This window comes from Charadrius vociferus, unplaced genomic scaffold (assembly GCF_000708025.1).
Source record: "Charadrius vociferus isolate BGI_N301 unplaced genomic scaffold, ASM70802v2 scaffold190, whole genome shotgun sequence".
Classification (NCBI taxonomy): Eukaryota; Metazoa; Chordata; class Aves; order Charadriiformes; family Charadriidae; genus Charadrius; species Charadrius vociferus.
The window spans coordinates 6,129,077-6,147,916 of record NW_009646608.1 but is presented as its reverse complement, the minus strand read 5'-3'; the positions used below and the strand labels follow the sequence as shown (position 1 = coordinate 6,147,916).

The window sequence follows — 18,840 nt, the reverse complement described above, 5'->3', positions numbered from 1 at the left end:
GGGAAAGAGGAAATTATTTGATCTATCAAAGGACTGGGGCTTCTCACAGGCCTTAGAGGAGAGGATTGATGCAGTGAGGAATCATGAGCCATCGGAAGGAAGAGGACACATGAACCCAGGAGACCTTCCTAGGCTCTCATAACTTTAGTAAAACACCGTCCTGCAAACCCTTATCCCTTCAAATGAGCCACGGACCTTTCCGTTATGAGCGGCTCCTTCCCTGCCTCCCCTAGAAACATCATCTTATGTTTAATGTGCTGTTTCCATAGCAACGTTTAATTAATGTAAACCCCCTGTCCCCTGCACAGCGCAGGCAGTAACTGCAACTAGCATTGAACACGAAATAAAAGCAAAGAGTTCGGGCAGCAAAAGGCCTCACTCCAGTCTCGAGTGTGTTTACAACAGCGGAGCGGTGTCTGTGCACTGAGGAGGGGAAGCGATGCTCTGGCTTTTAATTACATGAGATGTACATAGGAGGTAATGAATATAGACCAAAGTCCGGAGATGCCTGAGCTTCCAACCCTCTGAGCAGCAGCGCAGCGCCGGCACCTCGGATCACGCATGTGGGATGCAGCAGCCCCGTGAGCGCTGCAGCACCCTCTGAACATCTCTGCAGCTCCCCGGGTACCCCCTGATGCGCAGTGATTCGGGGACGAGGACCAGAGCTCACTATCCACCTGCCACCACAGCCGTTGCCCCCAGTCCCTCCTTCCTCAGTGTCTGGGAGGTCAGGGCATGGATATTTCTGATTAACACGCCCCACACCCTCTCTCCCCTCCTTTGGGAGCCATTTTAGCATCTCCGGATGGAAAGCATGCAGGCTGCAATTATGGAGAGGCATTAGAAACAAATGGTTCTTATCATTTATATGAATTGCAGATGTGTGGAGACTTTCCCGCTAATAAATTCTGAGCTGTAAATGGATCAGGCATGTGATGTTGTGGTTTCTAAAGATAACAAAGCCTCTGTGTTTTTGCTTATTCTGGCAGAGCACCTTCACAGCAAAGTGCTTCCAGGGAGTTAAGAACAGGTGAGAAGATATGTAGACATAGAGGAGAAGGCACGGTGCTCCCTCTGAGCCACTGAACCCCTCTTCTGATTTATTTGGTTACACTGTTTGTCTAATTTAATATGAAAGAATCTAAGAAGTCATCTGAATAAGGGTCCCTTGAGCTAGAGCTGTCAGTATATCATCTTGCACAGTCCCAGGGATCACAGACATTTTGGGGGCAAACTACTCTGATTATGAAACACCTTCCAGGTAGACAACAGTCCACAACGTCTCCTCTCCTCCTCCATTTTAATGACCTAATCTTTGCTTTTTTGTTCAAGTTAAACTTCTGTAGGTGGCAGTGGGATTCCTTGAATTTGCAAAGGTCCTTAATTTGGTGGTCTCAACAAGACAGCTAGAGTCAAAATTAAACAGGTGGCAAGGACTAATGTTGGCAATAGCCCACTTCAAGTGGGAAGTTGTATGACCTTCAGATGTCTGTTCCAATCAATCTTCCTTTGACCTCATGAGTATTTATCTTTTCCCCTCTCCTGGGGGACCCTCCTCCAGGCAGTTCATGGCTGAATGCCCTACAGCGTGGAGATGAGAGGGACGTTTCCTTTCCCCCAAAATGAGGGACGTTTCCTTTCCTGAGAACTTTCAGACATTAGGTAGACCTGCAGGACTTGGAGATGTTCCTCTCAGATGTGGAGAAAGATCACAGCAGGAGGTTGAGGAACAGGACGGAGAGCGGGAAGTGGCATTACAATGACGGGAGAGACGGCACGTTGGCTTCTGCGTCCCACACCACAGCTTAGAGCAGAGCTGTGGGCACCACCATTCTCTACATCCTGACATGATAGCTATGGCTTTCCCAGAGACTGGAGTAATGGGGGAGAGGGAGAAGGAACGATTCTACCATATTTCTTTTCCCTGTTAATTTTCACTTAGGACATTAGAGTAAGGAGAGAAAGGGGTAGGAGAGGAACCAACAAAACCTAAAATGAAATGACAGTGTGTCATTTCTAGAAGGAAGGAGGAGCAGGCAGATACTCAACCAGATACCTCTGAAAGAAGGTGATGCTTGGACCCTGCTCTAAAGGCCATGCATTTCCCAGCTGCCTCAGCTGATGCCTCTGAAGACTCCTTATAAAAGACAGAAAACATCTGTCTCCCCTTTATGTGTGAACGTGGGCTTTCATTCCCATCCCTCAGGCTTTCTGGTCTCTTGTGGGGAAATGAGGTAAACTAGAAGCTGCAGGAGATATCCAGTACTGTTCACCTCAAATCCAGCACTTGGAGAAACAGGTTTCAGTCTCCCTCTCCCTGGGGTGTGGAAGGGATTTGCTCTGGATGTCAGTAGTTAGATTTCATTCCAGGCTTTAAAATGAATGCCTTGTTTATCTGAAAAAAAAAAAAAAAAAAAATCCCAGAGCTTCTCATCTAGTCTAGTTGCTCTGGCATGTCTGTTACCTGGGATCTGAGTAGTTTTCTTTCCTGAAACTTAATCCTCATATCTGTAAGGAGGAAGAAGTTCACCCAGTTAGAATTTTACAGTGAACAATTTTTGGATAGAAAATGGCTTTATAGTGGAAAAAAAAAAAATTAAAATACATTTAACAGTCTTTGATGGCAATCTTCCATTTAAAAAATAGGAGCAATTTAAACTGCAGAAAGAAATTAAATGATGGAATTTGGAGTCAGTAGCTGAAAATGGACTTTCCGGTTGTGGCTGAAATTCAGCATAAGGCAAAGGGAAGGTTTGCATGAATATGGTACTTTATTTTCTTCACTATTTTCACTGGCACGGAGAAGACAGGGGAAGGAGAAAAAAGGGAACTTTCCCACTTGGATGCAACAATATCTGCTCTCCCAGGGCCCTGGCAATGGTCTGTTTGTTAATCCCCTTGTGAAAAGCAACTTTGCAAGTGCTTTGAAATCCTCCTATGGGACATAGCAAAATCAACAGCCAAACAACAGACCCCAGGGGCTCATTTCTTTAGCTGAAACAACACTCTAAATCTCTATTACTTCAGCTTTATGAAACCATTATTATTTACTAGTACATAATATTATTGATTTGGACATGAGGGGATATATAAACTAACGCGGGCAGGCAGGACTGATATGTGGCTGGCAGCTCAGCTTAAGTTTACAGTAAGCACTTCTGAAATCAGTCTAATTAACAGTGACACCAACGAGCATCTGGACCCTGCGGAGGGTTTGGCAGAGATAAGCTTAAAGCCTTACTTCTCAGCAGAAGTATTCAAGGAGGTGTCTGTGTTTACTGGTGGGACATCAGGCCTGAAGAAAAATAATTAAAGTAAATCAGTGGGAACAGACCTGTAAATTCAAACACATAGCAAATACTGCAGCTTTCGGCTAGAGAAGCTTAGCAACTAGAGCACAGAGCCTGACTGAAGAGAAAGATGAAGCATTACATGAATTATTTGAATATATGGTACTGTTTTACATACAAGGGCCAGAAAGGTGGAGGAATCTCCAGCCTGGGAGAGATTCAGAGCTCAGCTGGAAAAGTCCCTGAGCAACCTGGTCTGGCTGGGCTCATGTTAAGCAAAGTGTTGGACCAGCCTGTGGCCTGTTCCAGCCTAAATTATTATGTGACTTGAGGATTGCATTATTTTTATGTGACAGTTCAAATATAGGGTAAATATTGAACAGGATAAATACTTTTAAAAAAAAAATCTTAAAGCTTCAGTCCTCTGAATTACTTGTTGATGTGGGTGTAGTAGCATTTTAAGAGACAGCATCTTGCCCAGGCAAGTTGTGGATGCCCCATCCCTGGAGGTGTTGAAGGCCAGGTTGGATGGGGCTTTGAGCAACCTGCTCTAGTGGGAGGTGTCCCTGCCCATGGCAGGGGGGCTGGAACTCAATGATCTTTAAGGTCCCTTCCAACCTAAACCACTCTATGATGCTATGATCTTCCATTTCACTAACCATTTTATGATCCCTTTCTTCCTTGGTCTTGTTGATACTTCTTACATTACACAGCCCATCAAGGACTAGCAAATTGTCTTCAGCAGGTGCTAATACAGCTGTTCCAATGCAGAAGCTGGAATTCAAAGGGCAGTGTTCGCGGGTGATTATTCAGAGGGGAGGGGGAAAAAAGACTCATAGGAAAGAAACAGTGTCTAATTATTTGGTTGCAGCATGTGGGAGTATATTTTGTAACGAAATCTCAAACCTTCGTAAGATTTCTTCCTTGGTTCTGAAGCAGAAATTGAACCACATTTGAGAAGACCCCATCCTGAAGGGAGAGAGCAGTGTATGGACATGATGGCCTCATTAGGAAGGGAAATATCCTGTCAAAGGTAATGCTTCTCTCTTAAGCAGAGGGAGCTCACAGCAGGAAATAGCTTTTTTTTTTTTTTTCCTCTTCTATCACATATTCCGATTGCTGCAAACACCATTTTGCCCAGAGCTGGGTATGGATTTTGCGTAAAGCCATGTCCTTGGACTGACAGAGCACAAGTACAGAAATAAAGCAGCTTTGGGCGCAACACGGGAGGACGGAGACAGAAAAGGGGAAAATGAAGAACACTAAATTACTTGGGTTTGAAATCTCATCTAAACACAGCTGCTCACATAAACCCACCGCTATAGCTGCTGGAGACTGAGCTGGCCTATGCTCTTCAGAACAATAATGCTGCACCACCATCCAGTTTTTGTCTGGATTTTAAAATAGCAAATGTTTTGGCACATATGTGGCAATGATTTGCTTCTGCAGGTTATCTCTCTTCAGTCATTTCTCTGAGCAGCAGCAGCAACAGAAACTGAATGGGCAATATCATGAGTTTTTTAATGCATCTCAACCCACCCATCTAGAAGAAGATGTGGAAGCTCCATCTCTGGAGGTGTTCAAGGTCAGGCTGGATGGGGCTTTGAGCAACCTGGTCTGGTGGGAGGTGTCCCTGCCTAGGGCAGGGCGGGGTGGAACTCAGTGATTTTCAAGGTCCTTTCCAACCTAAACCATTCCATGATTTTATGAATATTGTCAGCCTTGGATGGGACATGATACTTGGAAGGAAGGAACTGAGGGACAGTGGGAAGGAAGAGTGGCTTGTTTCATTTTGGACCATTGCCTTTGACACCATTCATAAATGGTTAAAATAGTTGCATGGAGTTTGAACGTTGACATTTTTTGCATATGCATTTTTATGTAGATCAAAAATAGAAATGCGGGGGGGAGTTCATTGGAATGACGCTTGGGTGGCTTATGAAACGTTCACCACTAGAGGACTCTACAGCAATAGTTAATTGTCTCTTCCCCCTCCCTCCTTTTTGTTTTTTTTTTTTTTTTTCTTTCTTTTTTAATATATGCACCCTCTGGTAATCCTTTCTCAGAGAACAAGAAAGCCTGCTCCAGAAGCCCCAGGTGCTGAGCCTTGGCACTGTTGGAAATGTGTCTTTACAGGCCAGATTTTGAAACAAGTTCTCAGACAAGGCCAGATTGGAGTCACTGAGCTTGCCCTGTTTAACACGGAGAATAAATGATCCCATTTTCAAGAAAACAACTCGCACGCTATCCTGCTGGGAAGGAGGGTGCTGAGGACCTCCTGGGATCACCGTTTTGTTTCCTGCACTTGCCCCCGCCACAAAGAGGGAGTTGGGGCTCATGGAGGTGGACACCCACGGCCGTAACCTTCAAATCCTAGGAATGAGTAGGAATCAGCGCTGGGGCTGATTCACAGCAAGGCGGTCGGTGCTCTCCCTCCTGCTAACACGATGCTGTCGGGACCACTGCCCAGCTGGAGCTGCTCGCTGCTTCCTCTGGAGTCCCTTGGCTCCCTTCGGTACGCCCCCAGCCAACGAGGGCAGCCAAGAGGCCCGTCGTGCTCCCCGGTCACACTTCCTCTTGGCCTTTCTCGGATTCAATGGATGGCAGAAAACCGGCCATTGACGGATAAATTAGGTTCTCGGGAATGTTTTTTGAGTTTTTTAGTATTTTTGTTTTCTTTTCCCTCTGGAACTGTTCAGAAGGAAGTCTGGGTCTAAAACACAGACGCTTAAACTCCAGGCAGCCAGCCAAAGCCTGTGTCTGCTCAGACCATGAACACTGGAAAGCTTCAGACTGGGTCAGCAGCAGCCCTGCTTTGAGACCCATGTGCTGATACATGTGGATGAGCTGGGACCAGCTCTCCAGCTGTCCTTGGAAAGCTGAGACCCTGTGCTGTCTGCCATTTGCTATGCCCTTGAGCTTCAACCCTCACAAGTCAGCTAAGCCCAAGTCCTGCGCTGGCAGGCTTGGCCTCATTTAGCACAATCTCATGGTGTGAGAACATCTCTCCTTCAAATGGGCTGCCAAGTCTTCCAATCCTACCAGTGCACAGGCAATGAACAGCTGGACGATGGCAGCTCTGACACCTTGGAGGTTTCAGCCTTCACCACGTGACGGTAATGCTAGAGAACAGTTGCTTGGACAGCGTCCGAAGAGAATGGGGCAACCTATCCATCCCCCTGTGTTCCACAAGAAGATCTGGCTCATGCAGCCCGCTGCCACTCCGCTAAGACAGGTTGGTTCATGCCATCTCTAGAGGAGAGCAGAACCTCCGCACGTGGCCTTCCCTGATTTCTGTGACCTCGGACACCTGCAATGGCTGCCTTTATGCAAAAAGTGCTCTCGGTGCCTGTCCCCCTGCCACACACCATGGATATACAGTGCTTGGGAGAAGGCCAGCTCCAGGTCAGCACGCACAAGGGTACAGCCACCACTTTCATCGTTGGAGAAGTCTCTTCCAAATTAGAGCAGTAATAAATCTGCTGTCAGTGAGCTACAGAGAGTCAGCAAATCTCCAAGGTTCCTCTCAAAGAGACATGATGGGGGTCATGATGTTTAATGAGATACAGAGCACACTCACAGCCCTCAGGAGGTTGGCCAGAGCCACTAGCCCAGCCAGGGGCTCAAAGTTATGGTGGCAGTGGGGCACAGCAGTTCCTGGAATAAGGGTGATCAGTGCCTACAGCTTCAGCATCCGCGGCAAAGTCAGGAGGCCCACTTTCTCCTCTAGTTGCCCCAGGGTTTGTGGAGCCAGACCAGGATTTGACATCCCTCCGAAGCAGAATGGTGCTGAAGGCAGAAGTGTTTTAGGATCCTGTTACGTTTCTCTTCACCAGTCTTTGGAGGTGCTGAAAGTTGCCTTGGTGCCAAGAAAACTCTTTCCTTTACTGTAGCTCTAAGTCACTTGTTCCAAAATGCCTTTGATCTCCAGTGATTTTTCTGGCACTGTTAGAAGAGTATTGTTTGAAATCAGTAATGATCCCTGTTTATGAACATCTTGTAGGTGTAAAAGGCCTGGGTGTTGATTTACTCATGCGGCTGTGCTCAGGCTTGTTTCCAGGGTCATTGGAAGTAGGGTGTGCAATCGGCAAAAGGGGGGTTCCCATCAGCACTGCCCATGAGGTGCACCTTGTCCCAGGCATGTGAAGTGACATGGTGAGCCCAGGTTCAGAGCAGCCCCAAGCACTGCGCCGGCGCTGGCAGCAGTGACCCTAGCTAGGGGAGAAAGAGCACATTAAAAAAAGATGAGGGCTTGAATGCCAACCCTCAGCATAATGGGGATCCCTCCAGTGCTGGCAAATTTGGCAGCTGGGGCTAACCTCTTGGTGAAACGCTTGTTTTGCCAACAGGGCTGCTGGCTCCAAACTGAGGTGGCAGTTTGGTACCCCAAACAGAAGACACTGAAATCAGGACACACAGAGCCTTGCCTGCCTGCCTGCCTGCAGCTCCGGGGTAAGCTGGCAGGGCTGAGGGTGGGAAGGAGAAACAACCTCTTGTGCTTTGCTTTAGACCATACATGGGCACTGCACACCACGGGACTCATCTTGTGCTTGAACACCTAGTTGGGATGAACCAGGGGACATTTTCCACGATCCTCTTCTTTTCTTCCTTTGTGTGTCTACAGAGGGATCAGTTATTCTAGGCAAGGTGTGTGTTATTGATCTTTCTGACTCTATTATTCCCATTTGCGGTACTTGCTATAAAGATCTCAGCTACGCTTTAATCTTGCCACACCTCAGAGAGTCAGAGAGCAGCCAGGGTAGGATCCAATTCCAGTGTTATGCTGGAATTACTTGCTTTGAAACTGAAAACTAAATCGCTGACCGCTTGCAAATGAAATAAAGTAAGTCTTTACCAGTTACATTTTTATTCTGAGTGGCTCGGATGGATTTCAGCACAAGGAAAGTCTCTGGGTTGCCCTATCACATGCACTTAATTTGGACTTGGTCCAGCGAGGATTTTTGATGACTTTGTATCTACTTCCTTGTGGTTTTTCGGGATCGTGTACACATGGCCGTTGTCCTGGGGATGGGCTACGGTTCCCTCTGAATGCCTAATTAAGCGCCGATTAGCATTTCTTCTCCGAGCAGATGCAGCTTTTCCAGCCCAGCAAACAATGCCATCTGTTGTTCCCTCGCTGTAATTTCCATCTGAAAGTCTGCTCTGCTTCTATATTTAATTGTGAAGTTTCCTGCTGCCAAAAAAAGTAAGGTCGTTTAGATTTGGCATCGGTAGGAAAAGGCCGAGAGGGAGGGAGATAGGATTTTTATTGTTACTGCAGGGAACGCTAAGTTGGTTCGGTCCGACTGGCAGCTCTGCTGCCTGCTCTCCTGCACAGGACAAGCCAAAGGGTGAAAACTTTGATCAAGACTCCCATTGCCACCTTGCACATCCTCTCCTTCACCTCAGGGCTGCCTCTGCTGGGAGGCTTCAGCAGCGTTTTCCCACCTTTGCGACCACCATATCCCTGGATAGCCGAATTCGAGGGGATAGCACGGTCCTCAGGCACTGGCACTCACAGCATTGTGCTGTGACCTTCTCTGAAGACTTCTGGCATTCAACACAGAGGAAAGTATTCACAAACAACCTTGTCTATGCTCCTAGCCTCAGGGAACCCCTGAATTTGCATGGCCTTGACCAACCTGCTGTGACTGCCAAGAAGGAAGCCAACTGGAGTACTGATTTTTGGGCATCTGTCAACGAGCGTCTGGCTTGAGACCCACTAAACTAATTTCGCACAGACCACTTAGCAGCCATTAGCTGGTTGTGGCATGACCCGTGGTGGAGTGTGACCAGTGACCTAGAGGGGAAACTAATAAATGTTATTATTTAACCCCTTGAACAGTCGGGTTTTGTAAGATGGGAATGCTCAGTGTGACACAGAAAAAGATGCAAAGATGCCAACACGGTTTGTTGACCAGATTTTATCCCTCCTGCTACTTCTACGAACTTCACTTACTTAGTCAACTACCTCAGGAGCTAGATCTGTGATTTAAATGGATAAAACCAGCTAGTGAATTCTGGCTAGGGTAAATCTTTTGACTCTCCACATTTGGGAAAGCGAGGTCTTGATGGGAACCAGGCAATTAGGGCTGATTTCTATAACAAGTCAAATCAAACGTTTAACTTTGCAAATGTTAATTGTTCCTTTCATAATGAATGTTATGCTAAATAAATATGGCCAAATGGTAATTTATTTAAAACTCTGGGTGTTGTTTTTTTTTTTTTCCCCAAATTTTAAAATATTTAACCCCTATTCCCTTTCATGGGTCACGATGAAGGAGGGGATCTCAGTCAGCAGTTTTCCAACTTGTTTTCGAAATGCCAACAAGTTGCAGAATCCTGTCCCCCCAGCTGGCCAACATCGACTACGCATTACGAACATCAAACCAAAGGCCAATGCAGGGCATGATTTGTTTAATAATAAATTTCCCCTATACACTGAAATCATAACCACAGCACTAGTCCCTCCAATACCTCAGGGATGCTTGAGGCCAGTATCGTATGTAAGGAGCTGGTATTAACATTCATCATAAATTAAGCTTCTTTTCCCTACGCACACCTCGTTCTTAAATCCTCTTTAAAGAGAGGTTTAAAACCATTTTAAAATGTCTGCCAGGATTTTTCCTTTGCTGTAGAGCATTCCCATTGTGCTCCCCCCGCCTTCTCAGATGTCTGGCTCAGCTTCTCCTTCATGGTGAGGAGCTAGTTGCCCGTCTGCGTGTCTGGTGTGCCCATCGCTGCCATATCTGGACTTCTGCTGCTCCCGCGGAACAAAAGCTAGTATCCTAACACCATCTCCTCTAGCATCTTAACACCAGATGTGTGCGCTACCACGGCACAGGATGTTTCCTGCAGTCTTTGCTGGGACTGCCCTCTGTTTAGCTTTCCTGGAGACAGAAGAGTGAGAGAGTCACACAGCTAGAAAGCTGGTGGGTGGGAGATGAGCGTTAGATATTGTGTCTTAGAAGCACCTTATCAGGTAGAGTTTTGCAGAGTGCTCTGCTGAGCTTTGTAGGTCCCTGTGACAGGCAGCTGCCAGAAATCCTCCCTGCCAGGTTGCAAAAGACAGGCTGGGTTCACACACACAGCTGGTTGGGACAGCATTTTGCATAGTAGCACTCTAAAAGTGCTTCGGAATTAAGAAACATGACCTTACTTTGCTCCACAGCTCTTTCAGGCTCTGGAGCAGCAGGGTGGAACTCGGCAGTAAAAGGGAAAATCAATTTTGTCTTTCATGTTGCTGCTGTTTAATAGATGTGTTCAGGATGCCACCACACCCGCCTCTTGCACAAATTCCTGTTGCCTTCCTGAACAGCTCATTAAAGTCATTAACAGGCCCCGGGACAATTTTCAGCTTCTTCAAGAGTCACTGGGCTTGTAGCTGGGAAGACAGCAGCACTTTCAGAGTTAAACTGCAATGACCTGGAACAACACAGATCCAAAAAAACAGGAATTTGATCCAGTTCAACATCTTCAGTGTACTTTGTTATTTACCATACACAGCCTCTGCCAGGTGTAGCTGATCTGTTTCAACCTGGGAAGAGAAGAGCGAGCAGTATTTGTATTTATTGGGACTTTTCCTTCAATATATCCCCACAGCAGCCACCTTCCATCTCCTCCCATGTCCCCACCGCGTAAAATTAGCCGTGCAGGCAGCACTTCACAGGAGTCATCGCCGTGAAGCAAGGACAAGGCAGCGGCAGTTACTTCAGTGGGAAACTTGAAGAGATTTCCTTTACTAGGTCAGAAGGAGCGGCCCTTAAATACTCCATCCCTGGCTGTACAGAAGGTTCGGCACACTTTGGAGCTAGGTTTTTCCATCCAGCTATTATGTGGGCAGGTACACTTAACAGACCTGTTAGTTTTTCACTTGAATCTTATTGCCGAACACCCGTGACTGAGCGTAGGGAGTACGGCCCTGGAGAAACGGGGTCGTGGGAGAAGATAGGGAACACCTCTTCCCTGCCTCCTCTGTGTATCCAAAATTTGTGTATGCAAAAAAAAAAAAAAAGAATCTGAAAGCTTTTTTTTTTTTTTTTTTCTGGTAGCTGAAACACGACGCGTGCCCCAGGGGAGGTACTGCCACCGGCAGTGACATTACGTTGCGCAGTGCCCTGCGGTGCCTCCCACCGGGGCACAGGCTGGAAAACACGAGTGGGGGATCAGGGGCAGGGCTGTCACCAGTGCCCCTCCAGCGGCTCTTGCGTTACGAGAAAAATGCTATTGTTCATAAATGAGCCTTTTTCCCCCTGTTTGGCTCATAGCGCTCGGTAAAGGAAGCACTTAACCGTGTCGTCGTCCCGTCCCCCCTCCCCCGCTCCCTCCAGAGGAAGGCACTGACCGCCCGGTGGTCCCTACCTGGTGCATGAACGTGGGTGGCAGAGGTGACCTTTTGCAAGAGGTGGTTTGTGCGAGTGCTGCCAGCAGTGTTGTCAAAGAAATACTCTGTTGGACTGTCCCAGTGCTGATGAGAATCAGTGTTCTTACTGAGTATACGGACTGTCCCCGTGCTATCTGATCACTTCTGAAAGCTGCATTTCCCACTGCTTTATTTAGTAACTACATGGATTAAAATGTGTGAAATGTACTTGTCATTCCTATTCCTTTTTGGAAAAAAAACCCCTGCTTTTTAAAAAAATACGTACAAAGAAGCTAACACCAATATGCTTTTTTATTTCATGGAGAGAAGAAATGTAATCAAGAAAATAAAAACTGCTGGAACCATTATTGTAGCAGAAAATTAAATTAGTTGTTAATTCTATCGTGGATGTAATTCTGGCCCTTCCAAATCCCTCCTTACATATTTTGTATAAAGTGAGTAAAAATTCATGGCATGGATAAAAGCTTTGTCTATTTTATGAGCAACAGGCAAATGATCCAAATGGTGCTCATAAAGCAAATGGTTCCCAATTCTAAAAGGAGGAGGAATATATTTAAAAGCTGCTAGAATGAACCATGAGTAAAATCAACTCCTATTTACAAGGTGTTGTTTACATGAAAGTTTTTTGAGTTGTTCCCCCCCAAAGGGAGAGACTCACTACTTTTGTCTACTTAACAATAAAAAATTATTACATTTTTTGGGCTACTTACTGCCGTTCAGTGTTGAGAGCTGCTGTGGGATGTGTTTTACCAGCAGAGAGAGAGAATGACATAGCTGAGAGCACAGTTTCAGTGTGCAGGGCCAAAGAGTCGGTGAAGCAGAAAGGGGCCAGATGTGGGGCTGCAATGGCGAGGTGAGAAGCTGGTACCTATTAGCGGCCGGGCACTTTCCCACAGAGGGTGGAGTCTGGGGAAACAAGGAAACGATGCTTTTTGTGCAGAGGGAGAGAAGGCTTTATGGCGCCTGTGCTGTCCTGGCTCTCGTTTGCCTTCTTTGTTCAAGGCTTCATCATAGAAGCAGCCAGGTAGCTGAAAATTTTGAAACGGAACTGTTCAATCAGACAAAAAAAAAAACCCAAAAAACCACCCCAAAAAGCTGCTATTCATTTCTTGTATATGAAAGTAAAGCCGCATTGCTCCCCCCGCCTCCTGTGCGTATCTCTCTCAAAACTGTGGTTTGAGGGATGCGACTTCCACAGCCATCCTCCTGAAATCTGTTCTCCCAGTCCGGAGGAGCGTGTGGGTTTGTTGGAATGACTGAGCTGAGCCGATAGAGGGGAAAAAACACTTCTCCATCCCTCTGTAAGTTGTCCTTACAGGCCCCTTTGCGTTTAAAAAAGTTACAAGCAGGTTAAAAAAAAGAATCTGAAAGCTTTTTTTTACCTCTTTCTTTTTTTTTTTTCCCCTTTTTTTTTTTTTTTTTCCCTTTAATTTTTTCATCCATCCACTTGCACTTGTAGTTGTTGGGGTGAGGGGGCTTAGACCAGCCCCATCCGTGCTTGGGAAATCTGTCTGCACCCTTTCATAAGCAAACACCTAAGTGTTTCACGCTATTTATATGGAGAGCCCCAGCTTCCTAACTGGTTTCTGTTTTCCTTTCCTGGCAGTCTCTGCATGTCGTCTTCTCTTGTGATCTGCTGGAGTGCCTTCCCCGGTCAGGGAGCCATGGGGCTGTTGTTGTCTTCCTCCAAATGTACTTCTGGACAGACCCAGAGCCTCAGGAAAAACAAACAACTCTACAACCTTTACACTTTGACAGCTTCCCTTGTCTTCTCCCTCCTTCCTGTGCCTTGTGACACTTGTTTTTTATTGAACTTACCTTAGGAGCAACCCGAGATGTTTGTAACACACCCTGCACGGTGCTGGTGGTGGCCAGCTGCTGCTGCTGTTAACTCAGCTGCTGGTTACCGCCTGCTGCGCTGGTAACAGTCTCCTTTCACAGTAGGTGTGAACCGGATCTGAGCTCTCGTGTACGTTCTTTTCTCTGTCCATCTCTCAATGGGTCTGACCCCTTAGTGAGATGAGACCCGTTCTGGCGCCTCTCTGTTTTCCTCGTCCCGTTTGCTGCTTCAGATCAAATCTTGCCCAGAACCACGTTTTTTCTCTTCTGTGTCTTTAACCCTAACCGTCTGCTCTGGTTTATCTCTGTGATAAGGCTATATACATTCAGTAATGCAGTTGGGGAGGAGACATAGGTGGGGGTTTGCTCTGCAGCAAGAAGGTGTGGGGTGGGCACAGGATTCTCGGGACTGAAACCAGAATGAAATTTGCTGTAGAAGCCAATTAGTCACACCTTAATATGGACACAGGAGACTGTAAGCAGCTTCAGGACTGGGGTACTTAAGCGTCCTGTCCTTTTTTTGGTTCATTTTCCCAAGTATTTGGGGATTGTTATCTGAAGTCCATCTGCCCGGGCACATATGCGAAGCGTGCCTCGTGGTAGCCTCCCATGCTGTGTCTGGAGCAGGTTCAGGTAACTGGTGGTGAGGATGGTGTTTTGGAGAGGAGATGAGGCCAGTTGAAAGTTGTTGAAGTGAAGGAGCCAGGCAAACGAAACTTGTGAAGGCAGACAGCTTGGGAACAGATGATACGATGCTGTATGACACGTACTCCAAACGTGTGAAAATGAGTGTGCGTCTGCTGTATGATATGGTCCCTCCAGCGCCAGAGGGACTGCTGGAGGTGGTACTGGATAGAGACAAGGAGTGTGTGCATATCCACGTGGTCCATACGTATGTGTGAATTATGATACCGTTTTTGTCCCTATAGTGGTAACCAACTGCTCCCCAAAGCCTGCAGGAGTTCAGGTCCTTCTTCTTAACCAGCCAGAGGAGGTTTTAGGCAATGTTTGCGAGGTGGGTGAGTGAAACAGGAAGGGCAGGATGGGGCCATCTGTGGAGGTGGAAGAGGACGGGCAGCGCGTTGCGAGGCGGAGGGAGGGAAGTGGCAGCATTGCAAAAGAGAGGGTGTTGAGCAGTGCCTTGGCCTTGGGCGTGAGTAGGTGGAGCAGGACAGGCAGAGCTGGCCTGGGGTGTCCGCCGCGGCGACGGCGGCTGATGCTCGGGGACCGTGGAAGGACCAGGTTTGAAGAAGCAGTGTCAGCACTTGAACGGAGGAGTAGATTTATTCCCGTCTTTATAGACTGTAATTGAATTGTGGTGAGTGTAGCTGGCGTTGCTTAAAACAATGGCTGCAGGAACGCCGGCTGGGAAGCATTTAGCTGTAACAAGCCGCCCCAAGCCCCCTGGCCTGACCTTTAACCACCGTCACACCGGTCTGTCTTTGCTTATCAACTTTATATCCCCGCAGTGGCTATTAGTATCACTCCAGCCAGTACGGGCTGCTCTGTCTTCCCCCCCCCCATCGCTCGAGCCTGGAAACGTTGCGTATCCCACAACCACTGTCTGCTTGCTGACCGTCAGATTTTGCAAAGACTTCCAGTTTTATATGACAGCCTGTCAGATTGTGGCGAGGCAAATTTATTACTGGCAGTCGCTCTGGTTTGCTTGTGATGCTTGCGCAGATGCCCGGGATAGCCTGGGCTGCTGCAGTGCTCCTGTGCTGGTCCAGAACTCGCAAGCCGAGTACGTGGTTTGATGTTCTGTACTGAAATTAAAAGATCAGAAGTGGGTGTCACGTGTTCCTTCGGTCCAGAGCCAGAGGGCAACGAGCAATGCCCTGTCTTGCAGCCCCAGACCCTTCAATATCTCTCAGTGCTTTCCAGTTGGGAATGGCTGTCCTCCGTGCACATCAACATCGGGGGCTAATGGGTTTGGGAGGCGTGAGGGCCTCCTGTCTCCACGGCTCTGAACTCCGGCCAGCATTGCAAACGAGCTCCTGCAAATCAAACCTGGCAGTTGCACCACAATCTCCTGCCTGGCAGGGGAGCGGGGAAGACAAAACAAAACCCCAGGGTAACCGGGCAGGCACGAAATTGCAATCCTGCCCTGACAGCGGGCGGGCAGACCAGTTTGGTCTGAGCGTCCGTGGCGGGGCTTCTGGTTAGCCTGACCATCGGAGCCGTCAGCTCTGCCAACCTCAGCGCCGGGAGCCGGGCACGGTACGTGGGAGAGAGAGTGGGAGGATCTGGATACGCTTTCTGGAGGCAGCAGCTCGCAGTGGTTATTCTGGCATTAATTTGCCCTATACCACATCTCATCTTCTAAACTCTCTCCCTGGGAAGTGGCATGTGGTTCCGCTCCTCTGTATTTGAAGTACCAAAGGCCTTTTGCCTTTGCAGCACGTTAGCGAGTTGGTTTGCTTGAAAAGGACTTTATCCTGCCCGGATGGGGCTGGGGTAGATACTGCGATCAAGTAGATTGTTTCTGTTCTGGAGCCTTTTGGAGTATAATCTGGGAGACGGGGCTGCAAACTGGCTGGCCTGCTCTGCAGCCCCGCGTTCATTTTTTACAGCGACTGTGATTGATCTGGCAGAATGGGATTTATTCACTAGCGGAGCTAGAGGGCAGGCGGGGAGGACAAAACCCCACGGCAGCCTCCGAAATGAATCACGGGCTCTGAAAAGATCCGCTGGGGTTAAGGCGTAGCAATGAAAAGCCATTGTCTGGAGCCTGAACTGTGGCTAAAAGCATTATTTATCCCGATTTGGATAGTGGTTGTAGGAGGGTGTGGTATTCCCAGGAACTGCAAAGCCAACGCGCTTAGTGGTGAATGCGAACTTTATTTGATTGCCTCACAGGTAGCTCCAGAAGCTTTATGGAGTAACTCAGGTGCGGAGCAGTGAGTCCAATACCTGATTTGCAAATAAAACGGCATATATTGCATGCGAAGTGGATTTCCTATGGGTATTTTTATTTTGGTGGGAATGCGATTGCCTTTGGCTTAGATGAGTGCATGTCGTATAGATTTGAGGCACCGCTGCCCCTTTTACCAGTGCTTTTGCAAGACAGAACAAGAACCTCGTTAATTGGTACAGCTTGGCAATACTGCCTTTGTTTTCTATGGTAAGTGGCATTCAGTAGATTCTTGTGGTGGCTTTGGGCTCAGAGCGGAGCACAGGTTTAACGGGAGGAATGGTGGGCACTGGTGAGAATGGGATACAAAACAGTGATGGACAGACGGAGGTTCTGGGTTCAGCTTTGCTTTACTAAGCATGTTCAGATACGTGCCCGGACCTTCTCCAGACAATCTGATCTCCTGGAGCCTACAGAATTGGGCTTGGAAAACCTCCCAGTTTCTGTCTGAGCCAACAGAAGGAGCCTTTCACATGGTCTCTCTGTTTTCTGTCCAGGGTACGCAGGCTAGACTAGCAAGTGAGAAAATGAGAAGAAACGATAAGGATATCTTCCGTTCTCAAGGGCTGGGGCAGGATCAGAAATTCTGCTTCAGGGGGATGGGGTCGACTGTCTTTGCTTGCCTATTTGCAAATGTGATGAAACACCGAGAGTTTGTCAGGAAGGCCAAATCCAGCTCTGTTACAGAGAAACCCTCTGATTCACGGCAGAGTTACGTTGCCTGAATTCCAGCATGCAAAATCATCGGTGCATCTTTGCTGCGTTAGTCATCCCGAAGAAGACCAGAACAAATTTGGCTGACGCGGGCAAACCACGAAATTCACCGGAGCTGCCGGAGGTGAACCCGATTTGTTAGAGAGCAAAGTCTGGATCCGGGCAGGCCTGAGGGGTGGGCAGAGCAGAGAGCACGCCTGGAAAGGATGCGGGGAAGGTCCTCTGCTGCCCACCTGGCGGCAGCCCGGGCTCCACGCTCAACAAGTGCAGCGCTGCGCTAAAGGCCGGGTGCTCTTTTAATTGCTTTCATCTCAAGCACTATTTACAGAAGGGTGTTATTAGTATCGAGTATTTTGAGCAGCTCCAGGCTGACAGTCCACTGTGTTCTGGAAGGACATGAAAATAATCTGAAAACATCTTTACATTTGTTCCTTCCTCTCGCTTGTTTTCCGTCTCCCTCTCCCACCATCTTTTCCTGTTTTCTTGTTGGGTTTTTCCTCTTTTGAAGCTCGAGCTGTGCTTGCGAGTACGTGAATGCCTGCATGTAATAGATTCCCCCTTCTCAAACCTTTTGACGGTCTCCAGTGCTGGGAAACGGCATCTGAAACGCAGCTGTATCTGCGTTTGACAGCGAGTTCCCACACTGATCTTTCTCCTAAGCAGATTTGCAAGGAGCTCCTCCTTGTGAAGACAGCCCAGTAGGTGAATTTAGGTTTCTAGTTGGCTACTCTGTACAGTAAAAATTGGAGGGGGAATTGGTTCTATGCCAGTAATTTTGTCCAATGGCGTTGCTGCCCTAAGCACGAGGTGGTGGAGTCCGTGAAGGCATTGGAAAGATACAGAGAGTCCACACGTTACTAATGGGCAGAGAATTTATCCCACCGCTTCCAGGGAGAAGCTGAACTTTGGCTGAATCCAAAATGGCATTTCACCCCAAAGGGCTGACGTTGTGAAATCAGAGAGAAAATAAAAATGACTCGTACGCCTGTCTCCCCGTGCAACAGCCATGGCTGCCTGCTGGAGGAGGCTCTGCTCGGGTTTGGAGCGAGTGGCTATAGGTTGTAGTGCAGTCCATAGGTGGAGGAGGGCCCGTATGGCTGACTGCTTGGGCATGAATCTCTGCTACGGCGTGAGCAGCTTCTTCCAGGTCCTCTGAGCTGAGCCAGCAGGGAACCTTGCTGCTTATTTATTTACTTGTTTACGACTTTAAATAGTTCATGGTTGAGCGGGGCAAAAAGAAACGCATTCTGCTTGCTGAAAGTCTGGTGGGCAAACAGAAAGTGCCGGCTTCGGTTCATGGGATTTGGGCTCTTTGTTGGTGTTTAGCCAACCTTTACGGTCCTGGGAGAGCACTTCAATCCTGTAGTTTTGCCCTTCTAAGCAGAAATGATTCTTGATCCCCTGAAGTCCCACTGGGGAACATCTTATTCACTCTCAAATATTGTCCTCTTGAAAGGCAGCAGCATCTCAGCTGGTGATTCCCTGCAGATAATGAGTGAAATTGGAGATTTGTGGAGAGCCTTCTGGTTGAAGATGGAGAGGGGTACCCCAAGCGAAGCTAAATATAGTCCATCTATCAATAGTCCTTCTGAGCTGTCCTCTCACATGCAGTTCTTTTGTGATTGAGGACCAGGGCCTGATACAGCTTCAAAGTTCTCCTAAATGACCCGTACCAGCTCCCTATAGCAGGACTCCGACAT

The 18,840-nt window shown here is 47.7% G+C and overlaps 1 protein-coding gene across 1 annotated transcript in view; it reads right to left on the bottom strand.

Annotated features, from left to right (window-relative positions):
- The window catches only part of AGBL1 (ATP/GTP binding protein-like 1), a 372,591-nt gene extending 353,751 nt beyond the window's left edge, over positions 1-18,840 (bottom strand). Inside the window, exon 1 of the mRNA XM_009887663.1 lies at positions 18,814-18,840. Coding sequence (XP_009885965.1) covers positions 18,814-18,840 — 27 coding nt within the window. The remainder of the gene's footprint in view (positions 1-18,813) is intronic.